Raw genomic sequence first — 23,404 nt, 5'->3', positions numbered from 1 at the left:
CATTGTCCTTTATAAAATCGATTTTATACTGGAAACCGAACCTGTCCGGACGAATATCCGTGACACGAGTTACGTATACATATTTGCAGTCCCAGTGATTTTTGCGTTGTCCAAATAGACAGATCGTAAACTGAAAGGCGACATGTTATTTTTAGTGTCTCTCTATCGAGAATTTGCATAGAACAAATAGAAAGAATTTTAAATTTGATGAAATTGACATATCTATTACATCGAAATATTAATATTGTAATGATACCATCAACATTGTCCTTTATAAAATGGATTTTACACTGAAAATCGGACCTGTCCGGACGAATATCCGTGACACGAGTTACGTATTTGCAATCCCGGTGAATGTGTTGTCCAAATAGGTATATCGTAAACCGAAAGGCGACACGTCGTTGCGTTAATTACCATAATTTGAAGCAGAACGCGTACCCTGTAGCCAGGATTCATCTTAAAGTACACACGACGGACTATACGTTTGCCCAACTTTGGGACACGATTAATTACATGATTACGAAGTTCTTCCTCCCTGTCTACCGGAAATAACTGTTCCGTAGCCCCGGACGTGTCAAGGTAATAAGAAAGAACTCGAAGTTGTAGCAGTAGTTGTTAAAGATTAAAATAAAAATGATATTTAAAGGCAGATTATATTGTCGAAAGTAAACTAAATATTCTTATTAATTATTTTTACTTCTGAACCCATTGAACGATCGATCTAGATTAGAAAAATCAAGCAAATGATCGTTGATCGTATTTCTTTGTAAAGTACTATAAACTAGATGGAATAAAATTACCGTGAGCCTCGTGGTGTCGCTTTTATATAATATTTTAATAATTATTCAATACCTACCGGTGAGAATTAATATCTTTTTATCTCGAATTTGATTTACGATCAGTGTTTGAGTTCGAATTAAAAAAGTTTCCGTGTACACGTGCCGTTGAATGCGATTTCAGTGGCACGTCTGGCCATTAATTGCTAGTTCTACTTGCGCCGTCGTCCCAGTCGTACTACAATACTACTTGCAAGCGGTCCCGATGAATCCACATCGATTATCTCGAAAACGAAGCATTATACTGGCAAATCTTATTCTACATTTTCGACTTATCTCTGCACGTAGAACCATCTCTTTGCATAATTGTATTAAATATATAATTGCATAGACAACACTCTATGAATACTGAACAGCATTTTAATAATTCTGTCACGGAATGCGTTTGAAAACAATTTTTCATTTTCTATAGATCTCGATCCAAGAGTATTACAATTTAAATTCGTTTGCATAAATTTCATTTTCAGTAAATTCATTTATCATTCCTTTATTTTGATAAGGAATTACGGATTAGATTCTATCGAGATTATTATTACGTGTACCACGAACGGTACACGCTAGGATGTTTCCAAAATCATCATGACCTAGTTCATTACACGCTAGAGCACACCAGGGTATTGAATTTTGCTAAGAAATTGAGTTTCTCAGATTTACGAACGTCTCCCGAACACGAACTACTATGCACCTGTTCCCCCGTGGTTTATGCGTCTAGCAAATGTGGCTTTTTAAGCAACCCGAGGCGATGAAATCTAATGGATTACAGTCAGAAGAACGAGGTGGCCACGTTACACACAATCATATCGCGCAACGTACCTTTCTCGAAACTAATTTGGCTATGAAAGCAACTTCTCTGCCTTATCGCGCGTTCCATCTTACTTCTATTCAGATCATTCGAAACAAATTGCAGCGATGCGTTAACAGATACGTTATCGAGTTACGAAAACTGAAGATTAACTTCATACGTTTCCATCCCATTCGCCTAAACTTTTACTCGTTTCGATGTTTTCAAACCCGCGTAGGTATCTCGGTAGACTATCATTGTCAAACTCCAGATCCATGGAATTAGTAACTGCAGTGGTCAGAAGGAGCTTGTCAGATTGGAGAATCCTAAATGTTATGGCTACGATACTGACAAAATTTGAAATACAAGTAACAGTGTTCGTGAAATTATATTCAATATTTCATTTAGTAAGTCACAGTTAATGACTTCATCCACTTATGGTGTTCAATTGCAAACATTTGTGGTCGTAAATCTTATCAAAAATTTAAATTTAGAATCACTGGATATAATGATACAATTTCGTACAAAGCCTTAAAGGAAATATTTGACTCTTTTATTCAGTTTTGATACAAGCAACAGTGTTCGTGAAATTATATTCAATATTAAATTTTCCTCCCACGCGATTGGACAGTAAGTCCCAGTTAATAACTTCATCCACATATGGTGTTGAATTGCAAACATTTGTGGTCGTAAATCTTATCAAAAATTTCAATTTATAACCACTGAATATATAAAGCTGTAAGAGAAATATTTTACGCTTGTCTTGAAGCAAGAACAGCGTTCGTGAAATTATATTCAATATTAAATTTTCCTCCCGCGCGTTTGCGCAGTCAGTCCCAGTATGGTTTTCAGCGTTCGTAGTCGTAAATCTTGTCACGAGCCATGTCTGCTTATCGCCGACGATTGCACCCGTTTTTACTATTTCGTGTTCTCGTATCCCGGGAGTCTACTTCGCGCCATTATGCGAAATATACGCATAAGTCGCGTGCAGGAAAGCTTTCGCTGAAAATAAACGCGTGTCTTTTCGTCGAGGGACAGCATGAACTGCAACACGCGGAAGCACGTGTTGCGAACGTCCCAGTTCGAACGTCGACGTCAGCGTCTAAATGTCCCGGCGATAAAACTGTTAAAATCTATACGCGATGCATGCATATTCACGCGTTTATAAATAAGTTGTTTTTCCGTGACCCGACCGGCGTTGCCCGACAACGAGCATCGCGACGAAGGTACGCGTTCATGAATCCCCAACGACGATGATTCGCGAGAAAATCGAGCGTTATCCGAAATCTCGTTGGAATTATTCAGGGGATGAATAATTATTGCGAATATTGGAACACGTGGAATATACTTTTCGATCAATTAAGGGGTTATATATACCTGGATACTAAATAGAACAATCTATAAATGATGAGGTATTTTAATATTCCAAGCATTCTTTGCAAAAGCAATTATTTGGATCCGGTTAATCATCTAGACAAGGACCTTATTTGCTTCGAATCGAACGTAATTATGTTTCGTCCGAGAACCGGAACGAAAGTCGTTGAATATTTTTAGGACCCATCGATTATTCGCATTGTCAATTACAATCGAGCTAACAAGGTTAAAATAATGTTTATAATTGCTCCTTGTAAGTCGGAATTCCGAATATTATTTTATAGTTCCTTCCTTGTTGACGTTCATGAACGACAATAAACTTTGATAACATTGATACGCGTATGGTGAAATTCTTAATAAAGTATTAAAACGATGCAAAATAAGGACACGTTGGAATAAGGACGGACGTCGTCATCTTGGGAAAACAACTTCGTTAATCGATGCGTTTACCTTTTCAATCAAAATATTACTGCCAACCCCTGCTGTACGAGGCCTTGAATTTGATTCCTATAGTGTTCCTGGTGTCCCAGATACTGTCTACTTTATACCTTAATTGTCAACAATATTAAGATAATTACAGATACGTAATTTTCTTGGAGTTTTTTCTTTAATGTGTACGCATGTACGGCGACCAACGAATAAAGTGGAATAATTTTGGTACGTACAGTATTTGCAAAAATGAAGAAACAATGTTGAATCTTCATGGGACCATCAGTGACCAAGAAAGTTGAAATTACAATATTTAATAGAAATTAATTACCATAAACAAAAGTGTCTGTGAAGTCACTTATTATCAATGTGTATCAAGTTTGGGCTTTGAGGCAAACAATCTATTTAAAGCTATTTTACAACAGTTAAGATTAGTAGTGTTTTCCAACAAATAAAAAGTTAAATATAATTTGGGTTATAGGTAAAGAGTATAAAAGTATGTGTATATTTCCGCGTTAACCGTAGAATATTGAATCTAGCGCCATAAAAGAGTCACTGCATATATGCGCATATTTGAATCGAAATTTTTGCAAATTTTTAACGTTAATCTGTGCAATTTACATGAAATCTGAATACTACGGTTACGCTGGCTGCATTTAATGAATACTGTATTAAGGACTCGATTATATCCATTAGAATATCTACTGATGGCGAAATTTTTTTTTCAGGTTCATGGTGGTAGTGGTGTGCCTCATATTTAGTGTTCTGTCAACCATAGACCAGTACAGTAACTTCGCGAACGAGACCCTGTTCTGGATGGTAAGTTCCCTTTCTTCGCATTAACCTTTTTTTTTTATCGTCGTTTCGTTTCAAAATACGAAACTTCTGCGGATTTTGGCAATCGTAACGCTAAATTTTTAATTTCCTTTGCACGAAAATGAACATTTTATTTAAAGAGCGAGAAAGAGCAGCCTCAAAGACAGTCAGTCGCCCCTGGCGGGTAAACCTCTAATAAACTTCCGCGTGCACTGGATTACTTTGAGTTTTACGCGTCAAGTAACGCAAACAAAGGGTCAAAGGTTATCAATCAACGTGCTTCAGCGATCCGCAGCTGAAGATGTAACATTATGGAATTAGATAAAAGGGTTTTGGTTGTTGCTCGGTGGTGATTCGATTAAAATAAACAAGATTAAACACCAGCGTAGTTTACTGATTCGCGAGAAGCGAAATTTCGAGCATAAAGTTTGCAAATTATTTCCTTTTATTCCCATCGAATGGTCCCTCGAACGGAACCGGATACTTAAGAAACGCTGTTTCTCGCACGTTTGCTCGAATCGAATCCTCGAACGGGGTAATTGTGCAAACAGAAAGCTTTCGTTCGTATGATTTTTAAAGGAATACCTAATCGAATAAAGTGTTCGAAAGCGGCCGTGGAAATTCAGCGAGAACGGAATTTAACGAAATCGGAAACGAAAGGTCGTTTGTACGTTTTCGAAGCGGAACGAACGGGCTAAAGGCAATTATTAAATTTTCAAACGCCAGATAATCCAGTCGTTGCGTCGATCTTTGGTCCGCAAATACATTCTGATTAACGTGCCCGATCGGTGCGGGCACAGGTATTTTCTACATAATTATTTCATATTTAATTTTCAGTTGTTTCGTTCCAAATTTAGATATAATTTTCAATCGGTTTGCCGCGATTTTATTTTCAATGTTCCATTCGTGTACACTTGTTTATTCGTATTTACGCCCCCTCGTTGCATTTGCGCGTTAATCAATGCCTTTGTTTCGAAGTACGAAACGTATACTGTTTCCACAGACCGTAGGACATATCTGATTTTACAATAAAAAATGTTTCTCTTATTTCCCGCGCCAACGATGATAAATTTTTACCAGATGCGTGGCAGGATAAAACACGCGCGAAACGATCATTCTACTTGTTTCTCCGAACTGATAAATAATTCAGGCTCGTGCGCGGGGATAAAATAATGAAGCGCATAGTTTGATCGAGCAAGTGGTACCTAACGTATAGTCTGGCCTCAGAGGCAATCGATCAACAAATGCAATAATTAAAAATAAATCGATGTAATCGATAAAAAAAATGATTAAATGTTCGTGAAATCGCAAGCGTGGGAAATAGTAAAAATTCCAAATTCATTTGTTACGGTCAAGGGCAAAAATATAATATAATACAATAACACTGCTTATGCTTATCTATCGATTTTGTAATTGGTTATTACTAGTTAATACTTAAAAGAGAACAAAGCAAAGTAACACGGTGTAATAAAAACAACATTTGGTTAAAATAAATGGGGGAAAAATTCGTAAGAGAAATAAGTTTCTTTTAAGAAAGTAGATATTACAGATAAAAATTTGTGTTGTATGGTTATTAACTGATTCTGAATCGTTCGAAGCTGAAGTTCAAATTATAATGGTGGATCTCTAACGATATACGTAAACGCGACGTGTTTAACCTTCGACAACAATTTAACCGCAATCGAACGAGATCGTACGGAAATTTGCGCACGAAAGTTTCCGGTACAATTGCAATTCCGTTATGGTTTCGAGATACATTGGGACACGAAACCACCGAGCTATTATGCAAATGTCAGGGAATAAAAAAGGTTGGAGGGTTTGGGGTGTCGCGAAGGGACCGTCGACCGTATCCACGTGTCAGTCGTTCCTCGAGGGATCTTCCATTTATGCCTGTCTCCATCCATTGTTAGGCGAACCGTAGATCTTGCTTATGTACCTCGTGTACACACCATGAAAAGCTTTTTACGCGCGTATTACGGGGTTTGACAACTTGGCGTCTTCGCTCTAATGACACGCCGCCCCCTGACTTCCGGCTTTCTATCACGTGACGTCCTAAAAATAGCAACCGTTAGACAATCCTTTGTCGAGCGGGGACGTTTTTTTTATTTTTCGGGGAACGTTTCTGTTTAATATCTGTCGGCCAGTGATCCCCCTCGTCGCAATAAAGATTATTGGAAAATACGTTGGAGGAAAAATGCTGGATGAAATGGGGCGATTCGCGTATTTATAGCTCGCGAAAGTGGACTCGAAATAACCAGTCGTTTGACTGAAATTTTTCAGTAACCAGAGGTCCAGTTTCCATAATTTTTCGAACGACAGATTACGATTCTCTGAGCAGAGTTTGCTTATTAAACTATTTTCATATTGCTCGTGCTTTTACATATCACATTGCCAACTTTGATCTACAGGGAGTTCGACCAACCTTGTGAAAAATTTTAATGGAAGATTCTAGAGGCCAAAATAAGACGAAGATCAAGAATATCAATTTCTTGACTGAGGCTTCGTTAAAAAGTTATTAACAAAATTAAATTAAAAAATTTCAAATCATTCCGGAAAAATTATTTTTGAATGCGGGGGTCAATTAAAATCATTTTTGGTCATTATACATATCCCCGAAATCCTACGCACTTTCGGGGAAAAAATTCGTAAGTGTCTCAATTTTTCAGGGAAAAAAAATTTCAGATCTTTCTGGAAAAATTATTTTTGGTTGTGGGAGTCAATTACAATCATTTTTGGTGGATAGACATACCCTCGAAATCCTACGCATTTTCGAGAAAAAAATTCCTTGCCGAAAATATAATTTCAGGCCAGAAATATTTCCTCGAAATGGCATGCATATCTTTAAAATGTCATAACTCCTGAACGGTTTGGGCAATTTTAAAGTTTCGAAATGCAAACAACGCGTATCTAGGTGAAGTATATGTAGAAATCGCAAAAATATTCGAAAAGTTCTTCCTTGACCCCGCAAAATGAGAAAAACCCCATAAAAATGGTTCAATTTTCAAACGGCCATAACTCCTATAACAGTGAAGGTATTTCATTGAAATTTTTTTCTGAAGTAGAGCTCATGAGCACCTACAAAAAAGGATTAGACAACTTTTCTGTAGGGTGTCAAACAAATTTATTAAAAATGAGAAACGAATTTTTAAGAAAAATCGATAAGTAGAGGTTTTCGGCGAAAAAAACAATTTCAAATCGTTCTAGAAAAATTATTTTTGGTTGTGGGGGTCAATTACAATCATTTTCGGTGGATAGACACACCCCCGAAATCTTGCGCATTTTCGAGAAAAAAATTCAGTACGGGCGGAATTTTAAACATTAATAACTTTTTAACGAAGCCTCAATAAACAAATTGGTATACTTGATTTTCGTCCTATTTCAGCCTCTAGAATTTCTCATTATAATTTTTGCCAGGGATTGCCGAACACTCTGTATTTAGTAGTCAACAGCGTCTCGCGATCAATTTTTAATTCAAAGAACCTGATCTTTCTTTATAAGCTGAAAATAGAAAATGATCGGAAGAAAGAATACGGACATTGACTTTAGCGAAAGAAGCTTAAAACCGTGAAATTATCACGGTGGTGAGCATTGCAATGCTGTCATTGATGTTCCCATTTTTCCAGTATGAAGTGGGGCGATTTGCGTATTTATAGCTCGCGAAAGTTGACTCGAAATAACCAGTTGTTTGATTGAAATTTTTCAATAACCAGTTTCCATATTTTTTTGAACGATACGTTATGATTCTCTGAGCAGAGTTTGCTTATTAAACTATTTTTATATTACTCGTGCTTTTAGATATCGCATTGCCAACTTTGATAAAAGTAGTGAACAGGATCTCGCGATCAATTTTTAATCCAAAGGAACTGATCTTTCTTTTCAAGTTAAAAATATAAAATGATTGGAAGAAAGAATACGGACATTGACTTTAGCGAAAGAAGCTTAAAACCGTGAAATTATCACGGTGTTGAGCATTGCAATGCTGTCATTGATGTTCCCATTTTTCCAGGGCGTCGTAGCGTTACAATAAAGGTCGTACAATCGATATAGCATCTCTATATACCAGTAGCGTTCGCTGCATTTATTTTAAGAACGGGGGAATTAATGACTGCACTAGCATAGAACGTCATCACGGAAATGCCTTTTCCACTATTACGATTATCGGCTCGCTGAGGCAATTACTTTCGCATTTTTCCTCCTTTCCACGTTTCGCGTATTGATTCATTTTATTCGTGACATCGAAGCGTCGCGTTTCAACGCGCACATCAGTCTACATTTCTAACTAGAATTGTTCTCCAACCCTCACAGAATTTCACAATTTTCTTCTTAAACGTTCTTCGTTTTCTAACTTGGTAAACAAAACCAACGAGTCCAATTCGTTATGGGAAGTTTCGTAAATTTTTGCAGTCACGATATGGGAACGAGAATAGTCTAAAGTAGATTGCTTCATAATTTTCATAATGTCACAATTTTCTTCTTAAACGTTCTTTGTTTTCTAACTTTGTAAACAAAACGAACGAGTCCAATTTGTTAAACTTTCGTAAATTTTTACAGTTACAATATGGGAACGAGAATAGTCTAAAGTAAATTGCTTCATAATTTTCATAATGTCACAATTTTCTTCTTAAACGTCCTTTGTTTTCTAGCTTTGTAAACAAAACGAACGAGTCCAAAGTAAATTGCTTCCGTCAAGAACATTCGATAACGAAATTATCGCGCGACAGGTTGTTTAACGCGCGGATAAAAAATCGTTGGGGAAAAAACTTTTATCTATAAATCGAACAGACCGTTGACATTCCTAGTGAAAAAACGAATTTCGCGGCACCGTGAACCAGAAAAGCGAGGTTCGCAACGTGTAAAGTCGACGAAAAAAAAAAGAACGAATCGGAACTTTCGTTGAAAGCGCGTTCGATTCGGTAACGATTTTCCGTGGCGTTTTCCAGGAAGATTGTCTGAATAAAAAATGCGTGGAACTGGAACTATCCGCGCATTATCGTCGAGTTTAACTTCGACGTTAACGTAATCGATAGTTCATTGTGTCGTGTAAGATTTTGTGTAACGAAAGAAAAATTATTATTGTGAGAAATAACATTAACATATATATTCTCGAGTCTCGAATATGTTCTTTATAAATGTTTTTTACTTAAATAGTTTCAATTATTTCAGTTGTCTTTACGATATAGGCGAACGTTTCAACATTTTTTAATTCGCAAGTAAAAACTCTCGGAAAAAAGCGTTGGAAAAGGCTTACTGGAAGCGTTTAACCCGGTACGATTCGCAATTTCTTCCCGGAACTGCTCTTTTTCTCTGGTTCGGTGCACGGTCGTAGTTTCGAAAGTTAATTTCAGTCGAAGAGGTCCGTACGAACTTTTTTATGAAAAGGAAAAGTTGGAAGGAGGGAGGGAATTATTTAATATCTAAAAACGGATGAACGGGTGTAACGTATACAGGGTGTTCGGCCACCTCTAGCAAAAATTTTAATCAGCGATAGTAGAGGCCAAAATAAGACAAAAATCAAGAATACTAATTTGTTGGTGGAAGCTTCGTTAAAAAGTTATTAACGTTTAAAGTGCCGCTCTTACTGAATTTTTTTCTCGAAAATGCGCAAGATTTCGGGGGTATGTCTATTCACCAAAAATGACTGTAATTGAACCCTACAACCGAAAATAATTTTTCCACAACGATTTGCAATTTTTTAATTTTCTCGAATAATTTCACACCTTCTCTATTTTTTTTCTCGAAAGTGGGCAGGATTTCGTGGGTATGTCTAATGACAAAAACTGATTGTAATTGACCCCCGCAACCGAAAATAATTTTTCCACAACGATTTGCAATTTTTTTTCTCCGTTGAAAAATTTAGACACCTAATTGGATTTTCAGTAAGGAATTTTTTTCTCGAAAGTGCGTACGATTTCGGAGGTATGTGTAATGATAAAAAATGATTCTAATTGATCCCCGCAACCGAAAATAATTTTTTTAGAACGATTTGAAAAATTTTTTTTCGCCGAAAAATTTCAGCACCTACTCGATTTTTTTTCTCGAAAGTAGATAGGATTTCGGAGGTATGTGTACTCACCAAAAATGATTGTAGTTGACCCCCGCAACCGAAAATAATTTTTCCAGAACGATTTGAAATTTTTGAATTTAATTGTTAATAACTTTTTAACAAAGCTTCCATCAACAAATTAGTATTCTTGATTTTCGTCTTATTTTGGCCTCTACTATCGCTCATTAAAATTTTTGCTAGAGGTGGCCGAACACCCTGTATATACGCATAGATCTACGGTACATTTAATATTTTTTCGTTCGCAGGAAATATGTTTGGTGGTATTCTTCGGCGTGGAATACATGGTGAGGCTATGGAGCGCAGGCTGCAGATCGAAGTATATGGGTTGCTGCGGCAGGCTGCGATTCATACGAAAACCGATTTGTATCATAGGTGAGTGCGTTCCCTTAATGCTCGCCGAGACCAGTTCAATCAGGTAATGCTCGAACTAACCCAATATGCGCATTGTCCGGTTGTCGTGGCCCAAAATTGGATTGGGAATGTAGTCTCTTTGCGTCGAAAGGCGGATCGACCGCTGGTCGAAATTTCCACGTCAAAACTGTTTAGAAGCCTGGTTGCCAATCGATTATCGCGTATGTCGATACCTGTTGAACCTCGACATGTTGATCGACGCGATTGAACGTTTTCTAGGAACATCTGATAAACGTATTATCAGCACAGAACGACCGGTTGGTCAGCATTATAGATTCTCGATCCTTCTAACTATTCAATTTTTATTTAATGCCCCTCTTACGTAAGTATGACGGTGACACGAAATCGAACACAGTATATATGGTTCAATTGTTTCCCGAAATCTAACCTCGAATTAAGTTTGTTGTGTTTTTAGATTCAGGACGATGACGGTATAAGCGAAAGTGAAATTTTATTAAGTAATTCTTGCAGCTTCGAATGCTTTGGAAATTTGAGACAGTAGATCGAATACCTCTATCTCGTACGAAACGATTTTATTTTGTAATTTTCGCTTATTTTCGCAACTAGAAATCTTCCTTTGAGTTTCACGATTCTCTGATTTTTCTCGGTAAAATATCGTTTCTATGATTTCATTTTATTCGAATAGAACAAAATAAATAGAGCTTAAACTCTAAACTGTTACATTAGTAGCTAGTTGGCGTTTCAAATAAAGGTTCGGGTTAATTTTTGTTCCAACAGTATAAAATAAATAGAGCTTAAACTCTAATCTAATCTAATCTGGTAGCTGATAGTTGAAACAAACGTTCGATGCCATTTTTGCCACGCTTGTTCGTACCCCCTTTTGCATCGTATTTTTATCGAGCATTACAGGAGCTTGTCTCGTAATTTCGAACACTTCCGGTTCTCGTAATTCGTCGATCGTTTGATGTCAGCTCCGTATCCATCGTGCGATTCGCACGGAGCGGATAATTAATTCGCGCGAAAGGGTAGGTAAGATCGTTACGACTCTGGACGTGATTCGCGAACGAACTTCACGATCTATCAAATTGTAATACAGCGCCGGATATTAATTGGACCCGGGAATCGCGTGTTTATCGATCGATTACGCGCGATCGATCTCCATGGAATATTCAAGTTCGCGGCGCGGTAACGTAGCGAAATGTCATCGGCCACGCATCGAACGATTACTGTGCAAAAGGTGGCGTTTAAAGAGCCCCTATCGCATGGTAATTCGATCGACGAATCAGCAGATCTCGTATCTAGAATTTCGAGTGAAATTAAAACATTTATTCGTTTAGTAAAAATAAATATTTCGATCATGGAACGAAATATAATTGGTGCAATCTTTCAAATAAAATTAAATCACGAAGAACTTCCTTCTTAAACTGTTCTTACAAATGATCGACACGATTCGAACAAAATTTTCTGGCATTCCGTTCCAAACAATTTCCAACGAGTAAATTTTTTAATAACGGAGATAATTATCGTTCAGAGAAGCTTTTACGCTCGAAGTAATTATCGTAAAGTATCGAACGTAATGTACTTGTTTGCATGATACTTTTCGTCGTCTATTACCTTTTATTGATTAGGTAGTTTTAGTTTTGCAAAGTGAATGCTTGAACTGGTGCTGTGAACGTCTCTAAGACGTATAAAACCGTTGATTAAACATTTCCCGATTGTGTTATTTTTAGTTAAAAATTAACAATTGCATTTTTAGAAGGTTTGTTTCTATTTCTCTGTGCCATTAGTAAGATTATCTTACGCTTACCTTCGACGCTTTTTAGCTCGAAAAATAATTTTAAAGATTAATTCGCCTGTCGTTAGATTTAATCGTGGTGGTGGCGTCTATGGTGGTTTTGTCGGTTGGAAGCAACGGTCAGGTGTTCGCCACTTCCGCCATAAGGGGCATCCGGTTTCTGCAAATATTGCGAATGCTCCACGTCGATCGACAAGGCGGCACGTGGCGACTTCTCGGTTCCGTCGTTTTCATTCACCGTCAGGTACGTCAGGAATAATTAATTAGATACGAAAAAGTTAAACACAGTATCCCCATTAGTAAACAAAATTTTTTCTCCCCCTCGCGTATTAATGGAATTGAGTTATTTCCACCACTGCTTTTGTTTATTCAGCAAACAACGCGACAGCCGCGGACGAAAATAATCATTCGCGTACGAGGGTTCGAGTTATATCCATTAATAAAGATTAAAACTGTTTTATTTACTAAATATAATAACGATATCTCTGCCTTTGTTATTTTTTAATTAAACAAAAAAAAAGAAACGATTATATTTATTACAACGTCGAACGTTTCGAGTCATTTGGCGGATCTAGACTTATCGGGGCTTGAAAGCTAATCGAATGGGTGGATGAAGGTGATAAGCCGTACTTTTGCGATTTCGCGGTAGAACGATTGAAAAAAAAAGCATTGCCAAGATTTGCTTTTCCCGTAAACGATCCATTTTTTATAAATATATCAAGCATTTCGTTAATCGTGTATTTCTTATTTTTGTTGCTTTACAACGTATGTTTAGAACTTGTCAGGAATATTTATATTTCGTTTAATGATCATAAATTAAGTCGATTATATAAGAAATTAAATACCGTAGCGCAGATTTTAAATTTCCGTGTCTCTCGAGCATGCTGCGACCGATTACGGGATTTTTTTTAGAATCGCTACCGTCGCAAAATTATACGGCACGAAGATTACCCAATTTCCGAGCGGCTTGATTCCCAATCCCAGCGATAAATCTTCGATCGTTCGCGTAAACTGGGGAATTACAGAAAAAATATTATCGTTCGTCGACGCCGGAATCGCGACGACCGTGTGAAATATTTTTTTGTTGACGATTTTCAGGAGCTGATCACGACGTTGTACATCGGGTTCCTAGGTCTTATTTTCAGCAGTTACTTCGTGTACCTTGCCGAAAAAGATGCTGTCGGGCCCGATGGAAAAACAGACTTTTCCAACTACGCCGACGCACTGTGGTGGGGGGTGGTAAATATAATTATCCTGAAATGCGTGTATTTTATTTCCTTTTACTCTGTGCTCGTTGTACAATTTTTGCCATCGTTACTATTAATTTTATGCAACCACATTATGGTTTTTAAAACAACTCTAAAACTCTGAGAAACAGAGAAACAGTTTCATACAGACTATCATTTTTATATCTAAATACTCGTCTCCGTTTTATTTTCAGAGTACAATAATTTGTTGTAAACCATACGAATGATAATTAACATCGTTTGTGATTGACTTTCTTTCCTTTTTATTCGTAGTAAAATATATTTTCTTTGCGAAACGTTGTTATTAATTTTATGCAACCGCACTAGGGTTTTTCAAGCAATTCTAAAACTCTGAGAAACAGAGAAATAGTTTCATACAGACTATCATTTTTATATTTAAATACTCGTCTTCGTTTTATTTTCAGAGTACAATAATTTGTTGTAAACCATACGAATTGTAATTAAAATCATTTGTAATTGATTTTCTTTCCTTTTTATATGTAGAAAGATATATTTTCTTCGCGACGCGTTGTTATTAATTTTAAGCAACCGCACCAGGGTTTTTTAAGCAATTCTAAAACTCTGAGAAACAGAGAAATAGTTTCATACAGACAGTATCATTTTTATATTTAAATATTCGTCTTCGTTTTATTTTCAGAGTACAATAATTTGTTGTAAACCATACGAATTGTAATTAAAATCATTTGTAATTGATTTTCTTTCCTTTTTATATGTAGAAAGATATATTTTCTTCGCGAAGCGTTGTTATTAATTTTATGCAACCGCATTAGAGGTTTTTAAACAATTCTAAAACTCTGAGAAACTGAGAAATAGTTTCATACAGACAGTATCATTTTTATATTTAAATATTCGTCTCCGTTTTATTTTCAGAGTACAATAATTTGTTGCAAAGAATACGGATTAAAATCGCTTGTGATTGACTTTCTTTCCTTTTTATTCATAGAAAGATATATTTTCTTCGCGAAACGTTGTTATTAATTTTATGCAACCGCACTAGGGTTTTTTAAGCAATTCTAAAACTCTGAGAAACAGAGAAATAGTTTCATACAGACAGTATCATTTTTATATTTAACACCAGATTTACGGAAGCCGTCAATTTGACGGATGTCAGATTCCATATTTAAAATTTGCAGAACGCGTAAATATTATTTATTAACAACTTACGTTGAATTAGTTTGATGCAATGGCATGAATACATAGTCTATTCAAAAGAAAAATCGTATTTTAAGGTAATTGTCAACATGAAAGGTATCAATAAATATACGTGTGATCAATGCCCGTAAATCTAGTGTTAAATACTCGTCTCCGTTCTATTTTCAGAGTACAATAATTTGTTGTAAAGCATACGGATTGACATCGTTTGCGATTGGCTTTCTTTTCTTTTTATTGGTAGAAAGATATATTTTGTTCGCGAAGAGTAGGTTGAAAATGCCCTCGAATCAGTTTTCCTTTCGTTCATCGACGAATCGCTCATGCGTATGCATCTTTCATTCATCGGCGGTTTCATCCAGCCGCGCGAACGACGAGTGCAGTAATTATCCGTGAAACGATGCATCCACCATGCTGCACGATAAAAGCATTTTTATCCATCGTCGAAGATTTTCCGCTAATAGGCGCGTTTTCCACTCCACGCGAATCCGAAATTCGTAGTACTCTAAATAAGATTACTTAGAAGCTTATACAATCGAGATTAAAAATTTAGTAGGATATTATGCTACAGTAATAGTTCTTAAAATGAACGCTCCTGTGTTGGCTAAATTCGATATCGTGTTTGAAATGTTGTCTTTCGTTCTCCATTCACTCCAAGGGATAGAAATGTTCAAATTACGAATCACGATCATTTTAAGAATCATTACTGTATATGGCCCATATAAAATGTTATAAATAATTTTGTTAGAAACCAATGAAGCTATAGAATAGCTTAGAGTACTTGTAGACATAGTAGAGTTGATTTTGTAGCAGTGATTCTGTAGCCATGTAAATATATTTGCAGAACGCAATTCCTGAGAAATCAATGTGGACGTCGTTCTTTCCCTAAGCGTGAAAAAATGTTGAAGATAGGATTAAATAGACAAAATCTATTTTCGTGTTCGTTGTTCGGTTTAATAAGCGTTCTGCTCGTTCGGTTTCTATTAGCGCGAATAATTAATTCAGTCCACCGATTTCGCTCGTTACCTCGGAATGGGTTTCGTTAAGCGTAGTGTACGGGCTTAATTGTATGCAGGCTGCCAGTTGCAAATGTTTATTAAGTGGTGGGTGCTAATCATTCGGAAAATATGCCTGTATTTAGAGTTCCAGGAACGACGAACGCCAGATCGATGAAAGGCAGCTTAAATAAATATGGATTTAAATGCGGTTTGATTAATGTCGCTCTGTTGATTGACTGCGCACGATTGTTATTTGATTTTAACCGTCTCTCTTGACTCTTACCGGATGAAAATTGCTCAACCGAAATATTTTCAATCGAAATTTCTAACAGTGTTGTTTTTAAATTTTGAACACGCTGAGTGGGGCTGCGATGAAAATATCGTATAACGTCGAATATTTTATATCGTGATATAAAGTTGACAAAGGCCGGTTGATTTTTCTACCTTAACTTGGCTGAAATAAATGTTGAACCGTTTCTGGAAATCTATAAAAATCTTTTCATTCATATTCACATAAACTGAAAATATTTTCACAATTCGTTGTTTTCGTTACGTTATTCCACAAATAGCAATTCAAAAATCGTGTCACAGGTTAAATAACACGCAGTACGCGAAATTGAAACGTTTGACCGATCATTTCTAATTAACCTAAAAACCACTGCAGCGGTTTTGAAAAATTATTCAGAAAATTTCATTTGAATTTCGTTCTGTATCTCTTTTATAAATTACTCGGTCTATTCAATCATAAAACTCCATATAACGCGACTACCAAAATATTGTAAAGTAAATATCCGAATATGGGTTTTCAATAATTTTCTTTTACAAAATTAAATTTGTTTCGCTTTTGTGAAACCGAAATCATCAACGTTTGATTGTTCATAATACGTGTAAAGTTTTAAATGGTGGAGATTTGGTAAGCTATTATCGTAAAAGAGAAATAATAATAAAATTGGTTTTCTTGTTTTCTAGATTACCGTTACCACAATCGGCTACGGTGACACTGTTCCACAAACGTGGATGGGAAAAATAGTCGCTTCGTGTTTCAGCGTATTCGCCATATCCTTTTTCGCACTTCCAGCCGTAAGTATAGTCTCCATTCTACCAGAACCCTAACAGCAAAACTCGAGAAAGACTAAAAAGTATCGAACAAAATAAAAAATATCGTCTCAATTTATTTTTTCGCTGTCCACTTTTCTAAACGGTGAAACAATTTTCATGAAATTTGACACACATCTAAAATAAAATATTTCTATTCCGGAGGCTGCAACCATCACGGTAGAAAAAAACTGCATCGCGGCTTCGGCAAAATATCACAAACTCTTTTTAAAATGTTGTTTCAAAAATATTCGATATTTTGTTTTCGTCATACTCTCGGCAGCAGTTGTACTCATATTAACACAAAAGCTACCTAAACATTTCATGTATACCCATTCCTACCAAAATGACCAATCTTTCTTTTTCTCTTTCATGACATGCATTTTAAAAATATGCACAAAAATATTCAAAAATTTTACTCTAAACGTGCATACGTAATACATTAACGTCATACCCTTGAAAATGAATTCTGTTTCAAATCGATACCGGTAATTAGTTCCAGAGGAAATAATTATTTACGAAAAAATACTGGCTAGTAACTACGTAAACATCCTCTATACAAATTTACATTCGTTTTCAATTAAATAGACAATTTATAATCCAGTTTTATCGTACATCAGTCGCATGACCAATAGGAATTGCTAAAACTTCTTTGTATGTATAATGTCAAAGTAAATATCAAAATAAACATGGAAGACAGCATAAATTATAGTAGATGATATGATCATTAGATAGAGGATGAAATGCTCTTTAAAACGAGCGTTCGAACAAGTTGATAGCTCAATTAGTTCCGGAGATATGATAGTTCAGTCAACCCTGGGAAAAATTTGAATGAGAGATTCTAAAGGCCAAAATAAGACGAAAATCAAGAATACCAATTTGTTGATGAAGGCTTCGTTAAAAAGTTATTAACGTTTAAAGTTCCGCCCGTACTGAATTTTTTTCTCAAAAATGCGCAAGATTTCGGGGGTAGGTCCATTCACAAAAAATGATTGTAATTGAACCCCGCAACCGAAAATAATTTTTTTAGTACGATTTGAAAAATGTTTTTTTCGTCGAAAAATTTCAGCACCTATTCGATTTTTTTTCTCGAAAGTGGATAGGATTTCGGAGGTATGTGTATTCACCAAAAATGATTGTAATTGCCCCCCACAACCGAAAATAATTTTTCCAGAATGATTTGAAATTTTTGAATTTAATTGTTAATAACTTTTTAACGAAGCCTCCATTAACAAATTGGTATTCTTGATTTTCGTCTTATTTTTGCCTCTAGAATCCCCGATTAAAATTTTTCCCAGGGGTAGCCGAACACCATGTATAAGGGTCCGGAAGTGTTTGTTTACGTTTCATTGAGATGAATGAACTCGCGCGCGTGAAAATAGTAAACAGTGCGTAGTAAATTCTTGGAAATACTACGCCGGAACTAGGTCACGCGGTCGTGAGTCACGTACGAGAAAGAGAGGTACGACGCGACGCGTCAGACGGAGACAGAGATAGTCAAATTAAGAAAAATACCCTTTTATATAAATTACGATATCTCGAAAACGGAAAGTCCGATCGTCAAAAACCAAAAACCGTTTTGAAGGGGAAGCTTCACCGCGGCCAAAAGTGGTTCAATTATTAATAAAATACTAGTAGTTTCGGAACTACACGCGTCTAAATTTGTAGTATTTTTAATACGCGTTGATAGCCTTTTCTAAGCAGGGAAGCGAGAGACAGCGGAATTTATAAAATTATCTTTTATATTAATTACGATATCTCGAAAACGGAAAGTCCGATCGACAAAAACCAAAAACCGTTTTAAAGGGGAGGCCTTGCCGCTTCTAACAATGGCTTAATAATTAATAAAACACTAGTGGTTTCGAAACTGTACGTGTGTAAGATTTCAGTATTTTTAATGTGTGTTGTTAGACTGTTCTGAGACAGTGGAAACTTTGCTATAGATTTCCTATTTACACCGGAAGCTAATCAGAATACCAAATTTTGTCTAGTTTTTTTTATAAAAAAATATAAATCGTTCAATCGGTTAGATAACCGATCGTGGCAGGCAAGCCAGACTACATACTTTTTTGAGAAGACACACAATAAGAATATAAGTGGATATTGAAAAATTCATTGTACGTGTACTATAGGAATAGTCGTGAAGTTAAATGGCGCTAAAATAACATTGTATATAAGAAATTCTAAACGAAATTTAAAAAACTTGTTGTAAATGCGGTGAATGTCGGCATTGTTGGCGGGCCTGTAGCCTATGGTAGCGTCGGCGATTGGCGTCCACGCGTATTCTTTCCATAATGTCCAAGTTTATCTTTCTCTTCTTTGATATATATATATATGTGTAGTATTAGTTAATTGCGTTAAATGCGAAATGTATTGTGTACAAGTTAAATATAGTTCTATTTGATTACCTTTGTAATATATCATAACCTCTGATAAAACGGTCATTTCCCAAGTCGTGGTAGGTTTAGTGTTAATCACGAAATAGTGCATTTTTCGTTTTGGTTTAATAGATTTAAAACTGTCAGAAATATCAAGGACTCGTAGTTTCTTTTTACCAAAATTCACACATCCTCTAAATAAATTCGCTAATTTCCTAAAATGCTCAAATCCAGAAAATAATTCACGAAGAACTTTCCGTAGCGTTGTAGGTTGAGAGATCTCCGTAAAGGGCGAACAAATTCTGGTTGCAGGGCATATTGGGTTCCGGTTTCGCGCTGAAGGTCCAGCAGAAGCAACGACAGAAGCACTTCAATCGGCAGATACCGGCTGCCGCGATGTTGATACAATGTCTATGGAGATGTTACGCCGCCGACAAAGCCATCAACAGCGTGGCGACCTGGAACATCTATATAAAGGACCCAGCCCCCGCCGGACAACCCTCCACGCCATTGGGAAAGGTAAGCTTTCGCGACTCTTTGCCCGAGTTCAGTGGCAGTAGCTACTAGCCGTTGGTTGTTGATGTGTCTAGATGCTTACGATGTTAATCGACCATCTTTCAACGACGCAGATTTTCGTTCTTTGCCGTTAGCGTTGGGATCGTTATCAATCGGTGACTCGCGATCTTTGTTTCTTCTATCGTTCGGAACGGTCGAGAATCCACTTAAACGTTCACTCGTTCAACAGAGAAAATAGAATGTACTGCAGAACTTTGGCAATCAATTTTCCTCCTAAATAAGCGAACAGTATTATTAGAATGGTTGAACTATTTTTTTACGATCTTTATTTTTACGGTATTTTAAATTTAAAGGATGAATTTGTCCAAGTTCGATCGCGTCGATGACGTCTTGAGAATTTGCAATATTATTTTATCCGCTCTAGAAACGTGAAATGCTTCGAGTGGGGTTACGACCTTTCGGTTCTGAACATCTCTTTCCTTCTGGATTTAAAAGATCGTCTGAATTTCCCGACGTACGCGAAACAGCACGTCTCGTTTGATCTCGGTAAATCGATCGAACCGAATGAAACTTGTATGCGGGGAACTCAATTTTTACGAATCGGATACGTAATCTTTCGTTTTTTTTCTATCCTATCGACCGGATATGCAATTTTCAGTTCGCATACTGACGTTGATACCCATAAAATAGCAATTTTGTTCGTTAATCGCTGATACTTTCGTAGATACTTGTTAAACGTTAAAATACGTTAAATGTCACAAGCTTAGAGTGTTTCGTTTTGAGTTGAATTTGATGATGTTTTATCGAGATTATGCGAATCATCGCACGTACATACATACGGGGTGCCTTTGAAATGGCGTCAGCAAGTTTGCACATTTTACAGCTTAATTTTTATTAGAATTTTAATTTTTCAATTCGCGTTATTGTAAAAGATTATTTGAAATATCTTTACTTTTCTCGTATTATTAATCATGACAGTACATTCTAATCAGTCAAATGTGTCCATTAAGATTCGCCTCTTTGTTAAAAATGCCAGCGTGCGCCTATGAATTCTCTCTGACAGCATTTTAAAGAGCACTCTGACAGTTCTCGTTTGAAACGTGATATCGAAACTCGGATAATATTAATTCGACCGAAGATACTTGCTGGCACGTTAATGCACGGATTAACGTTAAAGGCAAGAGCGTGAGTGAGAGAGAGAGAGAAAGAGCGAGTGCGTGAGAGAATAATAACAAAATCCTGTGAATTCCGCTGAAAACGTTAATTGAATCAGAGTAAACGAAATCCCAGATGGGACCTCGAGTACTCTGCGAAGTTATGCAGACTATTTGGCAGTGGATGGATGCAAGCAGAGAATGCGACTTCTGCTCTGTGTTTTCAATGTGCCGTTAAATATCGAAATATTAATATACTTGATTGTTGCTCGTAACTATTCGTGTGTTGATGCAGTTCGAATTACGCTTGGAAGCTTTCGCATATTACTCTTTCATTCTCTTACGTTTCGAAACACGATCAAAATCTGGCTTCTATTGGGTTTTCTTGCCTCTTTTTTTACGTTTTATTCGTTATTATTTGAAACAATCGCGTTTTACTGCTTACAACGTTAGCTTCTTTCAACGAGCAATTCTCTTCCGTTCGTCGGTTTGAGTTTGTCATAATTTTTCATGAAACGACACAAGATGCAGCGTGATTTGCAAACTACAACCGAAAGAAGGGCGTTTCGATGTTAAGAAATAATTCAAAGCTGCGAAATAAATTTAAAATAAATTCCATAATTAATTTGAAGAATTCAATTTTTTGTGTGTTCGCAGTTAAAATTGTTTAGCCGACAAACGTTGAAACTAACAGAAAGTATCGATAAAATACCTTCTATTAAAAAACGATAAGCGACACACATTATTTTTCGCTTAATTTTAAATTTCTCTAAATCGAAAATTCATTTACGAATATTTTGTTTCACCCTCATTTTGTAACAAACAGACGTCCCCTTTTCGGTCACCCAACGAATCATGCTGCACCCTGTGTAATTTGGAATGTTTAATATTTGAAAATTCGGTGTACGCATAATTATATCGGATGCATTTTGTTTCTTTATATTTTCTTTCACGTTGCATTTTATGTAAAAATCCGATCAAGAAGGTGTCGACTTTGATCGATCGATTTAGCCACGTAGTTTGATGCTTAACGTTTTTTCATTTAAAATTCTCTCGCAGTTCTCGCTTTCAGAACTTCGACACATCGATCGTTCTTGTTATGCAAATTGCTTATTCGCATTCGCTGTACGAGAAAAAAAAAGAAGAGAATTACGTTTTGAGTCACGCGTTCGACACGATTGAATTCATTTTTTTCTTTCCTTTTTTTTATAGTACTCGTGTACATATTCACGGAATGCAGATGTGTAGGTGTGGATCTATGGAAGTGTATGTTTCTTTTTGTAATTACAATTTGTTACTGTGGGTTTACGTTTCAGTTCCTTTGGCTTTTTTAGCGTTTGTTTGAGGTTTACGCGTGAGAACCACGGCATTAAGAATATTCTATCGTTATCGAGTTTTTTACGTAATATTATTGGTTGCCTGATGGCTGTTCTGCCTCCGAGGATTTTATTCGCCGACGTTTTACGCTGGTTGCAAATATTAATTTCTGCTAATTCGCCATCGAACGCAATGCCTGCTAAATAGGAACGTTCAAGTCCCGACAAAATCTTGAACAATTTGAAATTCGTCTACTCGAAATTGCAAAAAAAAAAAGAAAAGAAAATTGCGGTAGAAAACGCGCACGAAGACGATCAATTAAGACCTAGTCAAAGACTTAAAATTCTCAAACGTAGAAAACATTTCGAGGCAAATGTTTACGGTTCCAAATACGAAACAAATTCGTCGGCACACTGGTTCACAAAAATTCGCGATGGAGCATCCGCAGGAGCCATATTACAATGTATATCTCGCATCTGCTGCCAAAAGACTCGCGCGTTACCCCGTTCTTTTCCTTCACCAACGTCGTTTTCTCTAAGACGATCGTGTCTTTCTTTCTTTATTTATTAATTTTTTTCTTTATCTAACCTACATGTGTAAATACAAATCAGTGTTCCTTGTGTTGGACGATTATAAAATGTACCTAATATATTTCAGTTGATTTGTGTAAAGAAGATGGTATGTAAAGGCTTTAGATTTATTTCAATTTTTACTCTTTTGCATGTTTATTTATTTCCAATTATCACGTTTCTTTACACACGAGAATCGAATCGTCTTGTGTTCAACGCCGGGACCGCCAGACAGCACACTAATGTACAACGGGTGGCAAAAAAGATGTTGCGAGGTTATGGAGCATGTGCGGAGCGATTTCGATTGGTAGAACGATGCAACGTTCTACCATTGGTCGAATCACCCGTGTCGTTCCACCAATCGAGAGACGATACTCCTTGCGTCAACGTTTTTGTTTCCCATTGTACGCTCGGGGGGAAATCTGGCCGCGCAGAACCTTCTTAAAAGCACGCGATGCGCGAGGAGGGCTACGCATGGAACTAGTCTGCCATC

The 23,404-nt window shown here is 36.5% G+C and overlaps 1 protein-coding gene across 1 annotated transcript in view; it reads left to right on the top strand.

Annotated features, from left to right (window-relative positions):
* LOC122400190 (potassium voltage-gated channel subfamily KQT member 1) overlaps positions 1 to 23,404 on the top strand; it is a 91,780-nt gene that overhangs the window by 29,056 nt on the left and 39,320 nt on the right. Inside the window, exons 4-10 of the mRNA XM_043401518.1 lie at positions 4,149 to 4,239; positions 10,546 to 10,672; positions 12,536 to 12,711; positions 13,566 to 13,706; positions 16,852 to 16,962; positions 19,668 to 19,874; positions 23,000 to 23,020. Of these exons, the coding sequence (XP_043257453.1) occupies positions 4,149 to 4,239; positions 10,546 to 10,672; positions 12,536 to 12,711; positions 13,566 to 13,706; positions 16,852 to 16,962; positions 19,668 to 19,874; positions 23,000 to 23,020 (874 nt within the window). The remainder of the gene's footprint in view (positions 1 to 4,148; positions 4,240 to 10,545; positions 10,673 to 12,535; positions 12,712 to 13,565; positions 13,707 to 16,851; positions 16,963 to 19,667; positions 19,875 to 22,999; positions 23,021 to 23,404) is intronic.

The sequence above is a fragment of the Colletes gigas genome, unplaced genomic scaffold (assembly GCF_013123115.1).
Source record: "Colletes gigas isolate AHSC1104 unplaced genomic scaffold, ASM1312311v1 Colletes_gigas_Sc00016, whole genome shotgun sequence".
In the NCBI taxonomy this organism is placed as follows: domain Eukaryota; kingdom Metazoa; phylum Arthropoda; class Insecta; order Hymenoptera; family Colletidae; genus Colletes; species Colletes gigas.
This window is presented reverse-complemented; position numbering and strand designations above follow the sequence as displayed.